The 25,792-nt window shown below is 38.3% G+C and overlaps 1 protein-coding gene across 1 annotated transcript in view; it reads right to left on the reverse strand.

Moving 5' to 3' along the window:
* The window catches only part of LOC108778275 (uncharacterized), a 242,563-nt gene that overhangs the window by 80,925 nt on the left and 135,846 nt on the right, over positions 1–25,792 (reverse strand). Inside the window, exons 5-7 of the mRNA XM_018545406.1 lie at positions 22,130–22,239; positions 10,650–10,768; positions 2,124–2,427 (exon numbers count right to left, since the gene is read on the reverse strand). Coding sequence (XP_018400908.1) covers positions 2,124–2,427; positions 10,650–10,768; positions 22,130–22,239 — 533 coding nt within the window. The remainder of the gene's footprint in view (positions 1–2,123; positions 2,428–10,649; positions 10,769–22,129; positions 22,240–25,792) is intronic.

Below are 25,792 nucleotides of genomic sequence, written 5' to 3' on the forward strand. Positions count from 1 at the left end.
CGCGTCTCATTCTCATTACGAAGTTCCCGGTCATCAAATTTTATTAGCCCCCACTTCAGGGCCGGCCCGCCTTACTTCTAACTCAATATCGTAGATTCGTAGTCTCGGTTTAACTACCCTCCCGCACCCTCTTTCAGCGCAACGCACACGGAAGCACACCTACACACACTGACTAGCCTCTTTCTTGATCTCTCTTCTCTCTCTTTTTCTACTCCTTTTCCCTTCTTACACTCTCCAACATGCGCGCTTTTCTCTTCGCATCTCTCACTCGCCTTCGAATGCAAGCGCAGCGAGCGACTTTGAAAGAGGCAATAATTCCGTGCTCTACGGCCAAGAACTAATTTCCACCAGTCTGACAGGGGGATACTGCAAGGGAAGGAGAAGACGAAAAGTAGTCTCACCTCGGGGCTCTCTTTTCGACTTCTCTCGTTCCTCACGGACGGTTCGTTTTCGCGCGCGCCCTTTTATCGCCCGACAATGGTTCGCCGGGGTGTAGCCACCTCGGCCCTACGTGGTCAAGGGTCGCAGCCAATAAACTTTGCCAGCGGGCTACTAACCTACGTGTCGGTCGAATCTGTAGAAAGATGGTAAAGACGGCCAAGAAAGAGAGAAAGGAAAAGATCGGGCAAGGCCTTTCTGACGGCGTCAAGTTTCCGCTTCGCGTTCTTTAATTGCAACGGCCGGAATTGGAACTAACGATTTTCTTTCGATAGCGTTTAAAAGCCACGGCGACGGTGCTGATGTGACATTTACGGACGTGATGTCGGCGAGCGGTTGCCTCTGCGTTTTACCACGTTTGAAAGACTGATGGTGATTGGCACTGTCCGGAAACGTGAATCGAAAAACAAACAGGGAATAAAATCAAAGTGATCAATGTAAAATTATAGCTATTAGATGAATCGAAACAATATAAAATGATATATTACGTTTTATAAATTGTGTTAAAATATATGATATATTGAACAGTAATTATACTGATATATTTTATAAAGTTACTTCCTGTGGAAACGCATTTCCTTTATTAACGAGAAATAATTAGCTCGGTGATGCAAAATAGCTACTTTTAAAGAGGCTTTCCGGATATAATTTATACCAGTTTCAAAAGAGAATCCACTCAACCTTGTGGTCGATGAAAATTAAGTTCATCAGAGTTGCAAAGAAGTTAAACTATCACGAGGTCCGAGTAATGATTGTAATAATTGGCAAGATAGTAATCTGAAGTTCGTTATCGCCGTGCATTACATTCGTTAGATGGAACCATTGCGGGTAATAAAAGTTACTGAAAGCTAGCAAGCTATAAAATTAAATCCATAGAGCGTGGGAATAAAAGCGAGGGGGGAGGGAGGGGGGAACGCTTTCGGAAGAGAACGAAATTTTCTGCTCTATATCGCTCAACAACTTGGCCGACTTGCGTGGGTTCAAATTCTAATTAACGTGATTCTACGTAAGTAGGAATTATCATTTTGAAAATTTCATTTCGAGGTCTTTATGTGTTAGAAACACGTACATTTCCTCTAAATTATGTAGTATCATACAAGCTCGATATATGCGGTTAAAGAGATCGGGGAAATAGAATGATAAAGACGATACAGAAATTAATGGCGTTTTAGTTACGGATCGTGCGACATACTCAGCAATCGCGGAAAAGCCACCTAATCCTCTTACATCTTTGCGGACTCGCGTTGGATGCACGCTGACCGACTCTTTGAAAGGTTCGCTCTGTAAGCCCTTAAACCCATCTCGGGCGCAGCAATTCCAGACCAATTTCGAGAAAATTCAATCGTGAAATATACAGCAAGGCAACGCTGCTAGAATCGACGGATCGACAGAAACAATAAGGACGTGAGACTCAAATCCCTCGTTTCGTGCGAAACAAATTAAAAATCGATTGATCATCTCAATTTTTTTGTACGCTTAGTACCAATTTAGTAATAGTACCTATGTACGTATAATGTACATTATACGTACTATAACTATAATTACAAATTGCAATAACTGATTCCAAGTAAAATTATATTTACGCAAATAGATAAATTAAATATAATAAATATAAAGCATTTTTTACTCACAATTTTTAGTCAAAAGAATTCAACAAATTGCATAAAATGTGTGAAATAACTTACCTTTTGTTGTTGCGTTTGCGCGGGTTCGGTGGAAAGAAGTTGCTTCAAAGCCGCGTGCCCGTGACCATTCGTCGTGGAGGTTGCACCAGGTGTGCTTGGTGTGCTGGGATTGCTTCCAGGGGTATTAGGCGTATGAGGCCCGGTCGTAGGGCTGCAAGGACCGATCATATCGTTGATTTTGCTGCCGTGATGATGATTCTCCGTGTGCCTTCTCAGGCTCCTCGCGTCGCAATAAGACTTGCCGCAACCTTCGGCTTTGCACTCGTATGGCTTTTTATTTCGATGTGTCAGCATGTGTCCATTCCTGTGCAATCAAAAAGATTTCGATTGTTAATTCTAAAAGTATATAATCCAACCTATTTTCAATATTTTTGCAAAACGTAATAGTATCATAGTTTTTTTTACACATTTTTAATTCCTTCACAGAAAGAATGATTTTACTAAAGTATCTAAAAATTTAGTAGATATAAAAATTATTTTGTTGACTATTAAAATAATTATGCAAAACGTTTAAGCACAATGAATAATGTTTTTAACATTTTAACAAGTGCCTTGAGCATTTTAGATAATTATTTTGATGGTTCAATAAAATCTTTTTAAATTTACATCTAGCTGAATTTTCAGTAAATTTATTCTTCCCGTGTTCATCAAGAAAGGAGAATATATCGAACATTTTGCGAAATTAAGAAAACTTCAGTTCCCATTTGAAAGAACCTCATAACTTACTTCTGTTCTTTTCTTTCATAAAAATTTAACTTAGTTAACAACAACAATTAAAACTTGTGATAAAAATAAAATTTGTAAAACGATCACAGTTATCCAATTTATTATAAGAAATTTCGTTCAGAAATTTAACTTTATAAAGAGAACCGTCATCTTTTCCGACAGAGAATCGCCTGCTGGCGTTTCAACCGGAATATAAATCGACTGTAACATTTCGGTCAGGAAATATCACCGAAGCTGGAATATCCCACGCGCTCCCATTCGAATTCCTCTCGCATTCAGCATTAATCATAAGAACGTCTCGGGCGACACGCTATATAGCATTCGCGAATGCTCGATGGGCACGGGAATCTGATCGTACACCTGCTCTTTAGTGCCCGCCCGAAATTATGTCGGTCCGATTATGTCGCCTATCTATATCGACGATCTACCCCAGCACGGGAAATCCCATGTACCGCTGGGCACGATTCCCCCTGTCTTATCTAGGAGGAACATCTAAACTCATCCCTAGTGTGTCGCCGTTACACCCCGCCAGTCCACCTAAAGACTTATCCACTCCATTTGCCCGATATTCTAGTTGACATCTACGGGGTAAAACGCGCTCGCGCGCGGAACCGCTCGAAGGGATTCCTCCTCCACACCACTGCGATATTCTAGAAATGAGACCTGGCCATTCTCTCTATATTACCGAAGAACGCTAGGAAAAGACGCGAAGATTCGAGGATGTGTCCGACATGCAACAAGTTGCGCGATTTCACGATGCCGGATTACGCGATCGCGATAAAATCCATGACCCCCATTGACACGATTCGCAGTCGATTTCATCGTTGACGACCGCAATGGCAAAACTGTTGATCGGCTCGATAGCAGAATAAAAGGGTACGCAATGTCTATGTCTCGATTGAAATACACGATCTGTTTGTAATTGAGATAGTCTCCAGTCCCTTTAGGTATATTAATATCTACGGAAAAAAATAATTACGTAGGAAATACAAGTATGATGAACAATGTTGTAAAAGTTTTGACATTTGAACAACCAATTTGAATGTCTTAAACCTTTTTTCAGATCTGTATCTAAATTTTTGTATATTCAACAGAAACGTATTTTCCGTATACAAAATATAATGTAAAAAAAAATTCAAAATATATACATTTATCTGTTAAAAGTACATAAATATTTATTAACATTTGCGTTCATTAATTTTAATCCAAAATTAATTGCAACACTGAGAAAAATATTTTACAATATATGACTTATAAAAATGTTCTTACTTTTTAATTTTTAAATTTTGTTGCTCTAATCAAAATATGATTAAGATTAATTACTAATATCTAAGATTATAATTATTATTAATATTTCGACAGTATACGTAATCGATAACACACATTATCTGACGTATTTATATAAATTTCTTCGCGCTGTGTTCGAAAGAACCTCTTCTGTTCCCTGAAACTTTAACGAGATCCCGAGCGTGGACATCCTTCGTCGGATCCTTGTGGAACCGTCCACAGTGGATTGCAAGAAGAAGTCGTACGGATACGGCAAGCACGATGGAAGGGATATCGTTTCCAGTAAATTCTCAGGCAGACGCGGACCCATTCCTATCCGGCGAAGTTTTATAGTCTATCGATATACGAACGGATTCCCTTAAATTCCCTCGGTAAAGTTGGGACCGTGGGGAGGGTTTAATTTGTAAAAGCTAATTTGTCGAACTTTTAAGGTGACCCGCTCAGAGCTCCCAGCGTTTTCCCTTCCCGCAGATAATCAGGAACACCTGGGACGTGTCGACCGCACGTGTATCATTCTTCCTTTTCGTTTTCCGAGACACGGAAAGGAAGCGAGAGAAACGCGAACGTAGACTCCACCCTTAGCTTTTATCTGAACGGTTGTTTCCGCTGATCAACTGACGTGCTTTATTAGAATAGTTATAATATTTAATCTCTCAGTGCCAGAGAAAAACTAAAATTTTTAACGCATCGAAGATATTAAATGAGTAAACTAAATTTAATGGCTACATATTTAATTTATAAAATAGTTTAATTGTTTAGAAAAACAGTGATCTGGATAATAAATAATAATATAAAAATTAATAACAAGGTTCATTTTGAAATATGGTACAGTTTCGTAGTTATTTTCTCACTGTTATATTTTTATTTAATTAATATCGAGCCACATATTTCTTTGTTGCAACAATAACAATGAGAGATTGTAAAAATAATTGTGAAAACAAATAATAAATCGCGCTCGTTTTACAATAGAATCTTATTTGTTCTCCATTACTCGTAGTACAAGCTATGATAAATCAGTTAAACTTTCATACTCTATTTTCAATCACAATTTTTATCTCGGCAAAATCATTGGTATTGTTCTTTATAAGTACACATGATGACATGTGTTGGGCATCCAAAACGATATATGTTTAAATTTCATTATTTCTTATTTCAACTTTTAACTTCATTTTTTCTCTTTTTCATACAAAATAAAAAATTGTATAATTTCATTCTTTGACAATTTACATATCATTTGATTTGTTTTGAAAAAATGCATTTTATGTTTATAATACTTAATTTTAAATTACTTTTATTACCAACTTTATGTTTTGATCTTCGATGTGGCTTTTGCCATGTATTTTCATATTTTACTTTATTTTACTTTTAATTATTTAATTTATTAATTTATTCACCTATTGCTATTTATTTTTAATTACTAGCTGAGGATAACTAAAGATAAAACGAAATATTTATATATCACATTAAATAAACGATTAATTAGTGTTCTATTTTTAATTTTGAACTCGTTTCATTGAATTGTGACTTTCTTTCCTTCTCATTTTATTTAAAGGTAAAGAAATTAAAACTATAAACAGCCGTGTGAAATAAAGTGAGCAGCAGTTTCATTATTTGAAATCGTAGTAAAATTCACGTTTCATAACAAGTTGATCATCTTATATCATAACTTGATGATATGACGATTGACGACGAAAAAATTGTTATTAATTGTTATAAACTTGTGCTCAGCTGACAATCAAAATTTCTACAAAACTAATTGAATCTCGCAAAGAGCCACGTCGATGAGCATGTGAGGAAATCTTTCGTCTAGAAGAACAGTGATTAAATCAGCACTTATTATCAACTGTCGATTATTTTGACCTAAACATCGACAACCTAACAAGAATATTAACAAAAAGGGCTTATCTTGTTTACTTTTTCTCTTTTCTATTTTTTTATTCGAGTTAGAGATTAATCATTCCCAACTTTCAACTATTGATCACTTAACATTATTGCGTGCTGTTATTTTACAAATTGTAATATATTATTTTTTATAAAGAATGCAATATACTTTTCAGTTTAGAGATTATAAAGACCGACGAGAAAATCTATTTATTTTATCTTGTCTTGTTTCTGAAAAGTTAGTAACTCCTTGATATGACGAGGGTCACAAGGAAGCAATTATCGAAATATCGAACGCATTCTGAAAAGTAAAGCTCTCGACGGCGCTACAAGCAAAGGGGAAGACTTTGTTTCTCGAAGGGCCAGCTTTCCGTTGCTCATGTTGTCGTTCCTCCCTTTAGTTCTAGTGTCCTCTCAAATCCCTTTCGAGCGAGGAAGAAGCGGTCGGTATATATCTGCGCGTTCGAAGAAAAGCTCTCGAAGAGAATTCCTCTCGAGGTGTAAGCGCTTCCGTTCCTTATTTCGCGCGGCGGCGCTCCGACTCAGCAAAGGGACTACGTGGATTTACTTCGATAACAGAGATACACCGAGAAATGTACAATGGTGCCTTGTTCGATACTGGAAGGAATCGACGAAAAAGCTACCGTTCTACGAGTCCGTTAGTTTTTTCGGGAAGTGTGACGTAAGAACGACAAAGCGCCTACGCCTTTTATCTTTCGACTGGATCTTCGGATTTTTGAGTCCGAGAATCTATTCGTATATGACGTTAACAAATGTTTCGTTGATTACATCACAGTTTATTATTATTACCTATATATCATTATATATTATTTTATAGAAAATGTATTAAATTTTGTACTCTCTCATAATTTATAATATAATAATTCTTGTTTTGTAGTATTAAAAAAAATTAATTAAACCTATGTTCTTAATAATCATACTACGTACTAGAATATATGTGTACTATAGACATATGTGTATAGATTGTAAAATGTTTTATTTTTTAAACAAAAATTTAAAGAATATAACATTAATTACATATAGTTTTCAGGATATCAAGAGAGCATTTAACAAAATATAACGAGTCAGTAAAAAATCTAAGAGGTAGTGAAGTCAATCTGTCAGTTTAAGACTCTGTCAACTTTAAGATAAAACATATGCTTTTATCTTTTTTTTATTTATTATCTATAACAAAAACCAACTTTACAAATAAAGTTAAAAATTTTAGAAATCACCGTAACTAAATTTCTTAACAATAGTACAAATATTATTTGTATATAGTTATGTAAAACTCTCTTTCTCTCCCAATACTTAATTAATTCTATCTTAAAAATTAATAAATATTAATTGTAATGTGCCAAACGTAAATTATTCTGTTATTTGCAACAATAATATTTGCAGATGTAGATACACATCATTTTTAGAATTTAGAAAAATTGTAGATAACGGTTATTCGACAAAAGATCTACAATGGGAGACCTGTCTGGACAAAGAAGGTGAGAGACGATGGAAACTGTAGTTGCACAGGTCTGCCAATTCTTAGAGAAGAGAATGAAGCACGGCGAGACTTCGTACCGACTTTTTCCCGTTCTCAATTAAGTTTGAAAGTCCATTCAAACGGGGAATGGAGCTGAAAGATCTCTTCTTTCTCCTCCGTAAAATCTTCGCCCATGGCGCTATTATTGCTCAGGCTGCCTATTATTGTTCCTTCTTTCGCCGCCGCGAACTCGTAATATGATATATATGAAGTCTCGAGACACAGAATATCGTGGCCAAGCAATATTGTGGTTACGCTAAATTGCCAATACGTGCTTTATCGAAGAAGCATAATGTTAAGCGTTACCTTTTCCATATCAGCGATACAAATCCAACGAAAAAGCCAGCCTGTTTTCCAAAGTAAAGAAGGAACTCCGGGGTGCATTCTCTTGATCACGCACACCGTTCTTGGGACAGAGACGAAGCAGCAGCTTCCGGCGAAAAACAGGAACTGGAGTAAAGACTTCGCGATTTCGCGCATGAGATAGTATCGCACAGTTCGTTTACTTGCATCTGGGAATATACGGATCCCAACAGTCGAGGAAATATCGTCCGAAAGCGATGCTCAATGAAATGGATACAAACAAACGTTTAACTTATGCCAATAAATATAAATAAAGAAAAACTGTCTCCGGGTTACGGTAAGATAGTAGATATGGTAAATAAAACAACGCCCGCATCGATATCGCAGATAAACGAGATAAATCATGATAACAGGAGTTCAGTACTTTTAACCATGGATTTATTGCAATCTGTTCGTAGAACATTTCTCAAATAGTGAAGATAAATTAAGACATCAAACTTAAGGCAGCAATAAAATTAGTTAAAGTCGATGGATATGTCTTACCTTTACGATTTTCTAGGCAGATTGAAGGCACGCTATTATCATTTATCGGTAGAACGAAATGGGTGGAAAAGAGAAAGCAAGAGCCACAAGCAGCTACGCCTAGAGGAGCCACAAATCCAATGTTCGCAATGAAACGTAAGTAATTCCTCGCACCCTTCCGCCGAGTCGCATTGAACGCGACGAGTCGCTTGAGTTTGAGGAAATAGAACGAGGGAAGACATTGAGAAAGCAGTAAAGAAAAGAAAAATACTGTCCCCGCAGAATGGACCCTGCCGGCCTCGGCAGATCCCGAATGAGGTTGGGAAGTGCAGGGGAGGATATAGAGGAGGTTGGGAGGATTTGAAGATCCGTTTTTCGAGAAAATACAAGGAGTTCAACCTAGCCGAGGCATTCGATCCGCGTCGGACGGACAACACTACAACGACGAAGCCGAGCGGAATCGCGAGACCGACCTCTATTGATTCCGCGTTATTCCTTTGCCCGTTCCCGACAAGAATTGAATCCTTAGTCGCTATGGTTCGCTTCCATCACTCGCTTTTGTGCACCACCCCTACTCGCTTCTTGTTCTTGATTCCTATATCGCGCTTGTCCATTTTCCTCACTCTGTCTCAGGAAGCTTCCAAAGCGAAAATTCTAAGTTGCGCGAGATGGCGTTTTCCATTACATTTAGATGCATTGTATTTTCTTCTCTCTTTCCCCTTTAGTACGTTTTACTTACAATATAAATTTAATTTAATTTAAATTAAACAATTTGTAGTTAATTTTAGATAGTTGATTTATAAAGACAACAAGTAAGCTAAGCATTCGGAGTGACTTAATTTTGCGCGTGAGTATACAATAATAAAATCAAGATATAAAGGGTTTTTAAACATGATGACAATAAATATCTAAATGTACATTTTATTCCAAATAATTTTGTAGTCGCTTTTTTATTTCTCAAATTACACACACACACATACGCACACGCACGCACGCACGCACGCACGCACATATATATGATATAAAGGAAAACGTATCTCTGAACGAACTTTTTCTAGCAACAACTATTACCACCATAAATTTAAGAGACTTTTAATACCCGTACGTGCCGATACAAGCTCCGCGAGTTCTCCCATCCAATACCCGGACAACCCAGGCATTACGTAAGGGAAATATCTAAGGGATTACTTCAGCATACCTACGCGAAGAAATTTCTCCAACTACCGGCCTTAAGAAGGCACTCTGGGGCAGCTTAGAAGGCTTCTTACGAGCGCACCAGCAAAGAAGAGAACGCGGAGAGATGCATCTACACATGCACGTACACATACGTATAACGCACACTCGTACGCGAACGATATACCTGCGTACACTATTGCCGAAGTGGAGCGTTGAGAGGCTTTGATGAACATAATGAACGACTCAGTGCCGCGAGCACGAGCGTTTTCCTTTAAGCTCTAGCTCGAGTGTTGTTCTCATTCTTGTTTTATAAGCACGGAGGAATCTGTAATACGTCCTATGACGCTTGGATGGAGAAAGCGGAAGAAGTGCGAAAAAACGAATAGATTTGTCGCGTCGATGCGGTGCGTGCAAACGCAAGATGCTGATCGAAAAATAAAATAGACTTTTAACGAGATCGTACACGAAAAGAATGATTTTGCTGATATATAAAAAAATTTAGAAACAGCTTTTATAATTTGGTTGGACGATCAAAATAATTAAGTTGGAAACTCAAGTATTGATAAGCAATGCTGCAAAAATTTTGACGTTGCAGTTTGAATGTTCTATACGTAGTTCTTTTTTTTATAACAAAATTATCTTTATTTGCTATCTAGAGCTAAATTTTTAGATACTTCAGCAAAACTGTTCTTTTTTTATGTAGCAACATTGTAACATAACGCCACTAAATTTACTGTAAATAATATGTCTTTTCTAAATATTGGTATCAATAGTCGTAATATATATAAGTCTCATTTATTTCCGTAATTTTACACAACTATAGTCCTGTGCCATGATTATTGTATGTATAACGATCCAAACACCCGCGCGCACGAAAACACATATAGATATAGGACTACAGTTGTGTGAAGTTACGGTACTTTAATGCTCAATTCCTAAAGCGTTACAATCTGGTTGAAACAGTTATTTGCTATCAGAGAACTATATATTGCCAATCTTTAATTACTGAACACTTATTTCGTAAAATTTAACATATTCGCAAATATACCACTAATGGTACCATTCTGATATGAAATGCTCCAATCTGTACTCACAGGTGGTCTTGCCGTTTAAACGCCTTGGCGCACATCGTGCACACGTATTTCCTCTCGTCGCTATGCGTCAGTTTGTGTTTCGTAAGCGCCGATGCATTGTTGAACACCTTCCCGCAGATCTGTAACAGAGAGAGAAACATCGTTGCAGCAGTAGATGAAAATTATATATGGCGTCTGTTGAATCGCAGCTACCCACAATTATGCTACATTTGCCACTGAATACAACTCTCTCGATTATCACATGGTGTACTGGTAGCCACATTGTACACATATCCGATGGAATTTCTTTTTTCGAATACATTAGCGACGCGCGAAAAGTCACGCAACTCTATTTTAAAACTACACGAGAAATTAAAACGTGACTATATAATTTTCAATTAGCATGCATGATCGTCGTAAAGCGAGGACATCGTTTTATGACAGACATTAGAATAGCGATATCAAATGATTATCGCAGAGCGCATAAACGCGGATCTCTCCTGTTTGCGAGCTTATCGTCGCAAAACGCAATAATTATTATGTCTAACATCGCCGATAAGAATAATTTCGCAATTTCTGTAACGAACGATAATCGCGTTCTTAACATGGCACAGTCGTTATACATCAACAAATGCATTTATTCTATTATGCAGTCTTGCTCGATGTATTATTTCAAAAGCAAAATATGGATACCTAAAGTTTTCATGCAACTTTAAACTTTTATATAACTTCTGTTCTGTATATACATATAATAAAATCTGTAGAATAAATCTATAAAAAGTATTAGATATATAACTTATGAAAGTTATAAAAATCTATATGTAAAACACAAAAACTTTACATTCTAAAAAATATAATAATTATATTAAAAATATAATATAAAAGATACTATCAGCGCACCTCTCGTCCTGATGAAGTGAACGGTATAGTTCACGAAACGTTGGCATTAATAATGAAGAAAGACACGGCGATAACCCGCAAACCTTCTGGTATAATTGAAGAAAATACCCGTGAAAGCCTCAAAAGCGTAATAAAAGATACTCTTTATTTTTTCGTGTCACAAGAATTAAATTAGTATTCTTACCGCAAAGTATCGAAGTGGAACAACAAAAAGAAAATTTGGTGATTAATACTTCCCTAATAAATGATGCTATTATCGTCGGTCCTACTAAAGAATAAAAAATAGCCGGTATCACCGCAATACGTATGTAGAAATTACTCGCGGATTTAATACCGACTGTACCGTGTCGCCAGTTCTGGATATGGTATGCTCGTTAAATATGTGGAATTAGGTTTATTATATGCGCCTCCAGGTCGCGCACTATTTCATGAACTATTTCAGATAGCCAAAGGCCGAGAAATTGCGGCCAGTGTTCTGTCCGAAAAGCCAATGCCTCGTTCAAATGGGCGACGAGTTCGCCGTCGTGGAAAATCGTACGAATTCCGTGGGTCCATGAACGATAGGAACGATTAACATTTCCAATAAATTTGCCCTGCGTCTTTCGTCACGAGCTTATCTCTGCCTCTCGAAATGCCACGCATAATGTAATCATATGGTATCATCGAGGTAATACCAAAAGTAACATGATTAAAATGCTAAAATAAATATATACTTTTCTCTATATATAATCAACAATATTTTATGAAATAACATCGTATAAGGTAAATGTGCCGGTTATTGGACAGTTAAGGAATTGCACGACGAAATCATTTAGTTAAACTTTAGAAACATTAAAATTTTAGTTTATTACACATGCTTAGTAAGAATGGATGTTTTCTGAAACTAAATCCATTATCAAATATGTTATTTGCGTTTATTATAAATTGTATTTAATCATAAATATAATATGATTCAAATGTCCTAATTATTGGACAAAAAATGTGACGTGTCTCTGTGTTCACAAAGTATGACCCAATTATTGGACAAATAACAAGCAATTTTTTTTATTATAGAAGAAAATCGCATTTTACTTACTTATCAATCAAGATTGTACAAAAAAGTTTATCGAAATTGTAATTAGTGAAGTTTTATATAAAGTTTTATATGTAATATATACAAAATATGGTTTTTAATCATTCAATAGACAGGTACGCTAAGGAATGTCCAATAATTGATATACACGCACATGTGTGAATGTCCTAATAAATGGACAATTGTCCATAAACGAAATTTTTTTTACAAAAGTATCATTTTAATATGAATAAATTATATAATACTTAATTTCTAAATAATATGAAAAATTGCTTAAAAATTTATTTAGAGTAACACATATCATCAAAAGCTTAATATTTAAAATTGTCACAATTTGTCCAACAATTGGGTCATGTCCACGAAGTGGTACATTTACCTTAAATGTGCCAGCGAAACGATTACACGTGAAACAAATATTTTGGAATATCTTTTTTGTTAGACCTTAGATGACAATTTCGCAAGCTTAGGATTATTTGTGCACGTCATACACTTGGCGCGAGGGTACCATTTGGTCTGTACGATCTACAGAATTTTTACAACAAGTAAATTATAACTTCAAGTGACAGCTGTAAGAGCTGAAATAAGTGAGTTTTTCAATTTTTCTTCAAATTTTCTTATCAAATTTAGCGTTACCCATATCATTTTGATATATTGTGTACTTTCATCGTGTGAAAAAATTGATCTATAAAGCCAATTCGGAAAAAATGGTTCACTGTAATTGTCGGTCATTTCTGTTGCTTTAGGATCTCCTTAAGGAATCAATATGATCATAATATAATTTCACTTCTCAATATCAGTGTATTATTTATTTTAATAGTATAAAATTGTTAAGTATGAATCTAGATAATTGATTTAGCATCTATTCTATGTTGTTAAATTGATAGATATTATATTCTTGTATTCTTGTGAAATAAATTTTGCAGAAAAAACAAAAAACGAACGAGATAATTAGGTAATACATACTAAATGTAATCAATAACGCGAGAAGTATAGAACGCCTGCAATATGGCTAAACTCCTTCTAATGGCTGTTCGTGGAATCCCGCGGACGAGATTCGGAATATCACGTCTCGAGGGCATCGGGAATTCATCGTCACGTCGAAGGATTCGCGGTGCCGGCATTAAGCCGAAATTAATTTCCAATGCACCTGCGGCCGCCGCCGCGCCACGTGACGACACGGAAAACGTGCGATGGCACGATTCCGAGTCTCCATTATCGGAAAAGTCTTTTCCGCTTCTCGTTTCGCTGTTATTTCCAAATGTTCGACGAGGAGTACATGAATCGCCGGTGAAACGAGAAAAGCCAAATCCGAAGTCGCGAAAGTATACCATCATTTTCTTGAATACGGAATTTCTTTTGACTTGAAAAAACTACTTAACGGAAAAAGAAAGAGACGTAAGTGTCGATCGTGTAGGTAGGTGTTGTATTATTTAAAGTTTCTAACTTTTTCACATACGATGAGAAATCGTATGATTCGATTTTTTGTGTGCAACAGTAACAAGATAAGCTATAAATGCATTAAAAATTAAAATTACAAAATTCTTAACTCTTATTATCTATGTCATCACTTCAATGTCATTTAAATATAAAAATCACCGAACTAATGCAAACAGAGTTTCTGGCTTTTTAGAATAAAAAAAGAAGCTTGTTGACATCCGACGGAATACGAACTTCCTGCGGAATCCTCGCAAGCACTCATGCGAAGCGATACTATTTAACCATGAGCCACGGTTGCTATGACGACTCACGTATAGCTTAAACGGTACAGTCTGTTGGCAAACATTTGCTGGGATCCAGCAAACAGGCAACAAATTCCATTTCATGAAGGAACGGACGTACATAACGAACGTTCTCGAGAAAACGAGAAGTACCCTCCAACATGACAGAAGAAATTTCCGGGCAATAGATAGAAAAACTTTGCGTCGCCTCCGCTACTAAGAGTAAATCCCAGATTAAAGAAAAAGGTATTAAGACGTTCCTGACGCGTCGCGGATAATATTGACCAAAGACGTGAAGCGGACCAGCAAGGGAGGAGATAAGGAAGAGTGGCGAGAAAGTAGGGGCGCGCATAAGAGAACGTAAAAACTACGGAAAAGGGAATAAAAAAAGACCTAGAAATGACGTAAACGCAAAGATTCGAGACGTGTAGAGGTGATGGCCGTATATATTCACAAGGTGGGATGAACGTTTGCACACGGTCTCGTGAAGGTCTCGCAGGAGCCGGGGGATGAAAAGGGGCGGGGTGCCAAGGGAAAGGGGAGTCGTACTTCTGGCTCCTAAGCAGAAAATCTAATTTGCGTAGCTTAACTCCTAAGGAGCTCCAGATGCACGGACGCCAACACACGGGAGTTTCAATTTACGAGGCGAGGACCGGGACCAGGGAGAAAGATGAGAGGAGCTGCCGGAATGACGGAGAAGCGGCAGTAGAAACGGCAGATGGCGAGATAAGGATAAGACAGAGAGAGAGAGGAGATGCAACGGAGAGAACCTCAACGAAGAGAGCTCAACGACAGAGGGTAGGGTCTTTTCCCTCACCCATCATCTCCAAAACCCGTATCTTCCACCCCTGACGCGGACCCTCTTCTTGAGAGCTAAACAAACATCATTACTCCTGGCCTTTCTGGCTACCACTCTCTTTGCCAACCCACCTCCTACTCCATTCGCCACGATCTCTGGCCGCATCGTCTGTACACGAGATGGTTCTTGGTCGTCTCCACTTGGCTCGCGACTGCAGCCTGTAGCGCCGTAGCCAATGTACACCAACCAACACCGAGCTCTGAATACGTAATCCCGCGGGTAGTAACATTGATACTTCGTTAAGAGGGAACCCTGGTAGGAGAGGTACGCGCGGGAGAACACTTGGGCTGAACCAGTGGTCGAAGAGGCGACCACAGAACGATTCATCGGTTTCAACTGGCTCCATCGATCGGCCGATCCGCTTAACGGTCATTCTGACCAACCGCGTTCATCGCCGCGGCCTCTCTTCCGATGAGAAGTACGAGTACGAAGGATGTGAAATTGTGTGATTCACTGACGAGAGAGCTTCGATCTAAAGTTTTTGATGCTCTATTCTAAAGTTTTAAGAGAACAACGTACGGGAAGATCAAAAAGATATCATTCAGTTTGTATGTTTTTGTTCGATTTAATCTGATAACTGATTTGAACATATCTTTGGTAATCAATGAAATGAAGAATAAGTGATCACTGTCCGCGTAATTACAACATTTTGAAATTTGCTACAAAAATAATACGTATTAAAAATATTAAATATTAATTTAATACAGCATGCGTATCAAATCAAATCAAATATAGACTTGTGATTACATTATCTTAAGAAAACATATATCAAATATAATAAATAATTGAGGTATCCGATTTGCCCTTTGGTGTGATTGACTCGCGATCTGTAGATCGGATTCAATCCTACCTGCTCCTAAATACGCAATTTTTTGCATTTGAGGAACCAAAATGGTTTCACCTGATGATTAAAGAGACCTTTAATCATCAGCGCCGCGCCGTTCAGATCTGGAATCAAACTGTAGATATGATACAATATATTCAGAGGATATATATGGATATATACCTATGGATATATACCTACATATGGATATATACCTATGGATATATTCATCAAACTGGAGATTGAATATCAGCCTGACTATCTAATTCTGGAAAAAATCCATTGTTATTGAAACCTCATTAGAAATTCTGTGTTCCACACTTGCGCACGCGCGGGTGTGTGTGTGTGTGCGTTTAATACTTGTAGAGTAACTCACATATTGTATGTAATTATAATTCTAAGCCATAAATATTGATATCTAACAAAAAAAAAGGAAAAGAGGTAAAGAAAAAAAAAACAAGATATTACTTCATTACTTGAACGCTTGCTAAAATAAGCAACCACCATATATGTGACTCGTGAATAAGATGCGTCAGTGGTTTGATTGGGTTAACGTTTGTTCCGACTAACCACGTTCGCGTCTCGTGCCGAGTTTTCTTTTAACAGAAGCTGGAAGCGGTAGCGTAACCCCGAGGGGACGAGGCCGCTGGGTGAATGCAATTTGTCGCTTCCGGGCAGGCGAATCTTTTAAAGAAGTGCATCTTATTACCAGCGTTAAGGAGACGAGAAACTCGCGCTTCCGTAAATAATGATGAAGACAGCCTTCGCGAGAAGGAAAGACTCAGTGTGCCGTCGTTGCTGCTGATGCTGCAAAGAGACAAAGGCCCACCGCCATGGCACAGGAGGATATTATTCTCGTTTGAGGGTTGAGGACGGCCAAGTACGAACGGACTATGTTGTTAGGAAATCGCGTTACCGCTCGGGATTTCTATTGTGTCACGAAAGACGACCGCACCGAGCCGTTCGTTTGCCAGCAACTTCTTCTCACGGAAGACAAACATACAAGGCTAGTGTAAACCGAATACTTTTCTTGAAAATAATTTCACTAAGTATCTATCAAGAAAATGTTATAAGAATTATAAACAATCAGATCACAAATAGTTAGACGTAAAAGACATTATTTTTCTCATTTTGCAAATACGTTAAGCGTTATAATAATTAAAAGCGAAAGCACAATAAATTAATTTATCGATATATATACATAAATAACTGAAGTGAATATTAAGAAAATATATATTTCCTAAAATTATTGTTTACAAGAAAGAGAGAGACAGATCGTCAACTGATCCTTTATAAAGAAACTAAAAAATTAAGTTTTTATCTGTAAAATATAAAATTTTGATTTCTTAATTCAACAAATTAAAAATAAATTTAAATGTGCTTTTATACCAGATGACGACGTAATTAATATAATTCATTTCCGTTATCATTCAAGGCGGATGATAATTTCTTTACACGAGTTCACGTAGGCACAGTAGTAAGAAATAGTCTTCGTCAAACGTGGAACGTAGCCTAGTCTCTTAGTCGCAATTAAAGATGTACAAAATATAACGGAGTGTGATAAAGAGCAGGATCGACAACAAGAGCAACGGACTGGGGTAGAAACTACGACGTAATGGAGTGAAGCTGCACGTAGATCTACCAACAACTTGGGTTGAAGTCGGCTTAATTAACAGCTCGTGTCACCGCGAATGTTGGGAGTACATAGGTATCCAGAATAACGGTCACGTATGTCAGCATAGTACATGCGCATGTGTTTGCACGAATTTGGGGATTATATGTTGGCCCGTTTTCTCGAAGTCTCTCAACCAAAAATGCTATGTCCGCGACAATCAGACTGCAAGACCATTTCGTAGTGATGTCGTGAAAAGATAACAAGAGGAAAGGATAAAAAGCGAAAGAAAACTAACTAAACGATAATGTTAAATAGGGAAGAAAAACAGTAACAGTGGTTTAATCAACGCGAGGATGATAAAGAAGTCATTTAATCTTGTCCAGATTAATCAAATAATGCCGTTGTATATAATATCCCTCGCGCGTGCACGTTTTTCAATTATAAAGTATCATTCATTATATTTATATTTTTTCAGAAAAAAGTCCATTGCCTTGTTAAAACTATCGTGGAAGTTTTCTGACTTTTTGCGATGTGTGTATTGCCTGGTCTGATTAATTAATGATTTAATGTGCAGTTGACGAAGCGAAAAATCGATCGATCGCCAACTTCATCAGCGATTCTATCATCCTCGTGAAACCATCGTTTTTACATTTACACGAGTACGGATTAAATAATTGCAACAACAATAGCTCCCTCGATAATATATATAGCTGCAGTACAAAATTAAATTCTCATATAAAACTTAACAAGACTTCGGTTTTATTAAATCGATGTAAACGCGTTCACATTTGCCGCAAATTATTTTCAGTATAAAACGCTGCACAAGCCGAACGATTAATAATCACATGCATTATTCTTCTCTATCCCGCAGATTTTCAAACTTTCAATATCATCATATTCGCAATCTACCGTATCGTTATACAAGGTATAAAATGCCCGACGCGTTGCGTTTGAATTATTAATTAGCACGCACCGGTGCGGCGTACAGTGTTAGAGATGATGGCATCTATGAGAGAGGCTCGGCTACGCCACGCAACGGGGCTTTAAATGGAAATCGTTGATGCATTGCGAGCGATCATAAGGGTGCATTAAAAAACTTTATCTCGCGTCGCGCGACATTAATCGACCGTCTCGCGCATAATGCCGTGCGCGATAATTGGCGCATAAATTATGGCGGTACAGAGCCCGCCGTGACGAGGAAAATTCCACGGGCGTCCTGTAATGAATAACGATCAATTTCCGGCGAGACAGCCGAGCGTCACGTCGGACGTTGCTGGAAAGGCCGCTAGCTCTCTCTCTCTCTCTCTCTCTCTCTCTCTCTCTCTCTCTCTCTCTCTCTCTCTCTTTCTCTCTTTTTCTCTACTCTCTCTCTCTCTCTCTCTCTCCCCCTCTCTCTTTCTTTCTCTCTTCCCCTTTCCCTTCTTTGCTTCCTCTCTCTTTCTCTCTCATTCGAGCGCTACCCCCTTTGGATGGCGGCGATATCCGAGAGCCATAATCGAGCCAAGGCGGACGGGCTTAATTCGTCGCTAACTCGATACATCGACAAGGCTTGTCAACAAGTCAGGCGAACCGTCATTTAATTACGTAACAAGGCACACTAGGGCGAGGGGCTGGCCGGGAATAGGCGAGAGAAAGAGAAGAGACGAGAGAGAGTACGGGTCAAAGGGGACGAAAGAGGAAGTGGCAGAGATGAAGGAGAATGAGTAGCGAGGATGAAAGAGCAAGAAGCACGTGCGACAAAGAGGGATGCTATGTGGAAACGAGAGAGTATAATGTATGATCCTTTGCAGAGAGAGAGGAGACGAAGAAGACAGAAGCGAAGGATCAGTCGCAAAGACAGCGGATCTGTAGAAGGAGAGTTTCCTTCTCTTAAACAGTACGGCGCGTATTCTCATCACGAGTCTAAAGACGGCTGTATAATTCTCGTCTTACTGAGATTAAATATACCGAGTAAATAAGATTTCAGAATCGGGCCAACATATCTGACTGCTAAACTTGCAACGAGAATACAAATCTACAGACTCAAGGAGCAAAGTGGTTTTCCTCAGTCAAAAGCTCGGGGCGCATATAGACTGCGCAATGTACGACGAGAGAGGAAAGCAGATCAATCAGTGAAGGTGGTGGGTTCTGAAAGGGTTAACTCCTAAATACCACCACGAGGAACGCCTAAATCGGTCGAATGTACTGACGCGACAAACGGGGAATGCGCGGGGGAGTATCGCGTTCGTGTGTTACATCACGGGGTGCCGTCGTGTTTGCTCTGCCTGCTCGACGCTCGCGCCGGCGTCGCCTGAATATTCAACAGCCTTTCCACACACGGCCACGACGCCTGTGCTTGCACGCGCGCGAGCGTGTACCGCGTGTATAAACAGCTCCGACAACCGCCTGGCACTTTAGCGCCGAGACCGTTGCGTCTTAATGTGGGTCACGAGAGGGCTGGGCTCGGAAGAAGGAAATTGAGCCGTGCTGAAATCAAGGCTAGCGCTGCCATTTTGCGCTGTCGTCACGTTGAAATAAATTGCAGTCACGTCATCGTCAATTCGGAATCGGCCGATTAAAGTCATTTCCATTTTACCCGTATAACAGAGAGATCTGTATGACACGTATATGCGAAATGTGTAAAATAAATAGAAAATGAACTCTAATAACAAGTTGACGAAAATAAGGACGAGAGAAAAGCAAATATCTGATTTCTTCTATTTTGCCCCAATTAAAATTAATACCGATCCGAGAGAAAAACAAACGTTAAATGGCAATTCGCAAATAAAAGAGAATACTATAACAATAATAATAAACTCAGGATGTGCTTAATGTTAGGCAGAGCCAGCATTTAATTTGCCGCGCTTCAAGTTGAAATGGGAAATGGCTACGTCATAAAAAAGTTGTCTGAAGGCAACACGGACGTATACGCGGGTCCGTGATAAAACGGACTCGAAGGGCCGTCGTAAAAATGCCGCGTGCGTACGAAAACTCGTCCGGATTGCACATCACGGATGCGAAAGCGCATCCCCGCACGTCGTGGCTTTCCGCAACAAGCGCGCCGGCGCGGAGCGGAAAGTGGGTCAGCATCGTTAGCGTTCGATGGCGCCATTTCGACTCGTTCCGGCTGCGGGCGAAAGGGACGGCAAGGGGCAGACACACAGGGGTAGAATGGGGCGGGTTAGCACGAATTTTGCGGCCTCGCGCTACGGTTTTCGAGCACACCCCCGTGGTCATCGATCGTGGTCGTCTAACTCGATCGGTCGCTAACGAACCGTCGCCTCGTTCTTCCCCGTGAAAATGCTCTTTGTCGCTGCGTGCTCTCGAAAGGAAACTAACTGTTAAAATGGAGCACACAGCGGGGAAAAACGTCAGAGAACCGTTAAACAAAACATAGTTCGCGGTCTGCACGGTACATCGCGAAAATTGTATAACAGATATGGAAAAATAGACTATAAAAAGTAGTTGTACAATTTTGCGATGCACGAGTAATTAAAGAATTGCGCAATTATCAGTTTGAACCGCGCACCAACTTTCGATTCGCGCACGGTAGTCGTGCACTTTATTTCAGCGGACTTTATATCAATTGACAGAGACAATTATCTAATGTCAGTTTACGTACAACCACACGATACATTTTTGTTATTTCCGCAAGTGATTTCAGATTTAATTAAAACATACTGGTAAAAATGCGCGTTTTACAAGAACGTAGCTATATTATGCATACACGTCGTAATTTAAACAAGCTATGCGTATATACATGTACACAAGAGAATATTCAAAAATAATGTTCCCGGCACATGCCAGTATAATTAAGACTATCTGTGTAATTTTATTAAGGTAAAATGAGGGTCCGCGCATGCATGATAATTACTATTGACAATGAAACGCAATTTTTGTCTACCGAGTAAAAGAGACAGCTCATTTAGAACAAAAAATTGCAAATGGCTTCAAAACTCTGTAAATTTAAAGTTATTGGTAAGCAAATAATTGTTAAACAAATTTCGGTACGTAAAAATATCTTGTCGAAGGGTGCACGATGTTATAAAGCGCGCTTGAACGTTGTCATGGCAGCTGGAGATTCTGATTGATAGTAGGTGCATAAATATTCTTGATATGCACATATGAGCAATTGTACTCTACTACCGTTGCGGAAGAGCCAATTTGAATGAAATTCAAATGACAATCTATCTCGCTCATCTGTTACAGATCACATAACAAATGCCAATATCATTCCATCAAAATTATTAATGTTCCTGTTTAACTAATAATATATCTAGATTACAGCAAATAACATTAATTCTAAGTACCGAAAAAATAAAATTTAAAAAGGGACAGACAAAACTGAATAATCCTACAAGTTTAATAAATTTATTGCTATAAAAAGCTGTTGGATTATCTATAAGCTATAGAAAAACTTCTTTATCGAATTAATTTATCAGCTTGATTTCATTACATTCCGGCTAGACTCGTGTTATTTGCAAGAATTTAATTTTTCTCCAAATGACTCATCTCGCGTCTTCGTTTTCACTCACCTGACACTGCTGTGGTCCCTGCCTGTTCGGCGAGGAGGCCTTCAGTCTTGATTTCTTCACTCCCAGCTTTCCAGGATCACCGCCACCGGCCCTCGATTCCTCGCTGCTACCTGAAATCACAGATATAGAACCCGTTAAATTGCCGTAACGCCTCGACGTTCAACGAATCGAAAGACAAATCGATGTTACTCGACTAGTTGCGAATTGCCGAAGAGCAAGTCGTTTCCTCCGACGCTAGACCACTTCCGAGCAGTCTCTCCTCTATCGTCAAGGACTGACGACTTTTTACGGCAACGACGCTCCAGGTTCGCTCGTCTCGCAACGTTTCTTCCGCGCCTCCGGACATCACCTCCTGTTTTCCTCCACGTTGTCATGAGAGACGCGAGGTAGCGTCTACAAGACTTCGACGTATGGAAGATTGATTGCCTACCGTGTTCTTTTTGCGCGCGACCTGGGATATACTTAATGGTCGATTGGTCTGGTCGTCAACATCGATCGAGCACTGACTATGTCGTGGAAGAAAGGATCTCGAGGTGGCTTCTCGCCAAGGATCACGTGGATTTCCTTAACGACAAGCTTCTCTATTTTGTTAAGGATTGTTTTGAAATCAAACATGTATACACGCTTAAAAAACTACATCAAAATCAATGTTAAAATATTTATGTTATAATAATGAATTATTTCTTTCTGCTTAGAATACTTAACAGAAGCGTATTAATAGAACTTTGAAGAATTTGTAACAAATTGTAATGCACATAAATTTTACATAATAAATATTGAGAAACTATAATATTATAAAAATCTAAGTTTGTATGTATGACAATATATTACGCTTACAAAATCAGAATATTCTCTGATCCGCTTCATGAATATTTTCTGATACACTTATTGAATACATCAAATAGGAATTTTTGTATGATTGTTGTAATGTAGTATTCCAATATTGAATAATATAACTATTAACAAAAAAATATTCCCTTTAATAACATTACGTAATCATTAATGTATCCATTAATATTGCAAAGTAAAATTTGCAATGTGTAATAAAAACAGATAAAACAAAGTATAGAAATTATCTCTCAATTAGTCAATCGCTTGTTATTTAATTACCTCAGTCAAGTTAATTATTAATCAATGCACGATTGGAAAATGTTTCCGACTAGCTCCCGATTAGAGAGAACAGCATCCCGTCTGCAATTTACTTCCGCAACGGCAGGGATGCTTGTACGTCTCTACGGGTCGTCGTTACCGACGTGCAACATCTGCGATCATCGTTCTCCTCGCAGTGCCTCGCTTCCTTGTGAGGCAGCTAATTAATTATTGTTTCAGAGCTGCCGCTACCGCAGCGGTGCTAGAAACTCCCGGTGCACTATTTGCACAGCGCGGACTGGAGGAAAGATGGGCTCGCTTAGTACAAAATTATGACTCATACAGTTGCGTGAAAGATGAAGGTTGACGAGCGATTTTTAACTGTACAATTTTCGTATGTCATGGGAAATCAACCGGAAGTGTATTTAAGCAGGCCCTTTCTCATGTGCAAATGACGAGGTAAATGATTATATTTCGCTATTTTTCACGTCAAAATAATAATGCGAAAGAGTGCGTGTAATCAGTTAAAGTACATGCTTATATATCAAATGTATATAGTCATGTTCAAAATTATAAAAATTATAAGGCATCCTTACAAATTTTATAATTTTAAATTTGTAGGTCAAAATAAATACAATAAAGTTTGTTAACAGCATATTTTATTAATAAATTTACATATTTATTAATAAATTATCGATATTCAATTATTTATTACGCTTATATTTTTTGTAAACTGTCATTTTTGTTAAACTTTTGACTAATTTTCTGTTGGTGAAAATTTCGTTAGTTGTTCTCATTCTTCCATAATCGCAATTTATTTTGTTTTGAAATGCATTTTCAATGGATTTTTCTTTCTACAAAAAGAAAAGTAAACCCATAAATGTTCAATGTTAATGTCAGAAGTTTGTGGAAGTCAATCTATGACATTGATTATATTTTTTTATGATATTTATAAACACAATTACGCAATAAATTAAAAAAAAATACATGCATATATCTCAACTAATTCCAAGAAATTATTAAAAGAAAAAGTAATTTGTGTGTGTGTGTGTGTGTGTGTGTCATTTTCTGGAAAAACGCTAATGAGTGGTGCTTAATAATTTTGGACATAGCTCTAATTTTATACTTTCTGTCGAGTCGAATTTTCAGAAGAATCGTATATAATAAATCGTAATAATATATCTTTTCTAAAAATAAGCCTCTTTTTTATTTTTGTTGAAAGTAAACAGATAAACAGACAGAAAAATCTATAAAAATAACGAAGTTATATATACTCTAAACCGTATTTATACTTTGTGCAATATCATACCGATTATTAAACTTTTGCAGACAAACAGAATTTATCCATCCCACTGATAAACGGGTAGCTTTCTCGTTGAAGACCGGACTGTTTGTATACATGGAACCCTTTACGTTGATGTTGCTCGCTCGTGAGTTTTACAGCATCGCGTCGTACTTCGAAAATCAGCAGGCTGCGAGTAAACAAGTCTCTTTTCATCAACTTCGACGAACGACGCGGCCATATTTACCGGAGACTCATATAGTCGTAGACTACGAGCGCAAACATCGAAGGTGCATGCTTGCACAGCGAACTTTAATAATTTTGTCTTCGAGCCTATAGTGAAAAAGGTGTGATCGAGAAGTTATGTGCCGCGACGCGACGTCACTTAATATATAGATTCTTCTTTTTCTCTTTTCTTCTCTAACTTGGCAATTTAATAAATCAATGTGCCTGTCTTCGATGGACCAACAACACACACATATACATCCGGCCGAGTTTGATAAACGGCGGCTTCTCTCACGGCCGAATAATTTGCCGATCTCGATACGCGAGACTCATCCGAATTCGGCTGCGATGCGGAATTTCAGGCTTCGCGACTGCGATTACATTCGATAAATTCTTCATCGATTTCGTGGAGATCACGAGCGGAGCGAACGAGTGGTCCGTCGAATAAAGCGAGTGGAAGTTTGTTATCAGCAAAATCGCTCGTGCCCGTAGATAGCATCGCTCTAAATCATTGTAGCCGGGCCAGTCCGCGCTTTCTCTTTTATGTGGATTTTCTGCAACGTGGACTGCAACCACAATGCGATCAATCAAATCCGTCAGAAAATCGTGACTCACGCTCAACCGAGAATTGGCGTTCCATCAGAGCAGCGCGTTCACAATGGTATCAAAAGATTAGATTGAAATGGTAATATGACGCATGTTACGGCTACCAAAAAGAGTCTCGCGTAATAAAAAAAAAAACTTCTGTAAAATAAATATTTTTATTATAAAGTGTAGGTAGGTGCGCGTTCTATATCAATTTTTCATCCCGGCGCTAATCGTCGTTGCCGACTACGAATTTCCAACTGTTATTCAATTATGGTGTTATATACAACAGTTAGCCCAACGTATGCACGTTCATTGTGAACGCAAGGTGTGAGCCGCAACCTGGGTTCCCACAGCATAGGGATGCGTTTGTAATTCCATTTACCACATAAGTGGATGGCGCAACGTGCAGATGGCATGCTTAATAAAGTGTACTTAACCGAGTCGAGACTGAACCGCGCCTCGACCCGGCCTCGATTGCA

The sequence above is a fragment of the Cyphomyrmex costatus genome, unplaced genomic scaffold, assembly GCF_001594065.2.
Source record: "Cyphomyrmex costatus isolate MS0001 unplaced genomic scaffold, Ccosl1.0 scaffold5, whole genome shotgun sequence".
NCBI classification, from domain to species: Eukaryota; Metazoa; Arthropoda; class Insecta; order Hymenoptera; family Formicidae; genus Cyphomyrmex; species Cyphomyrmex costatus.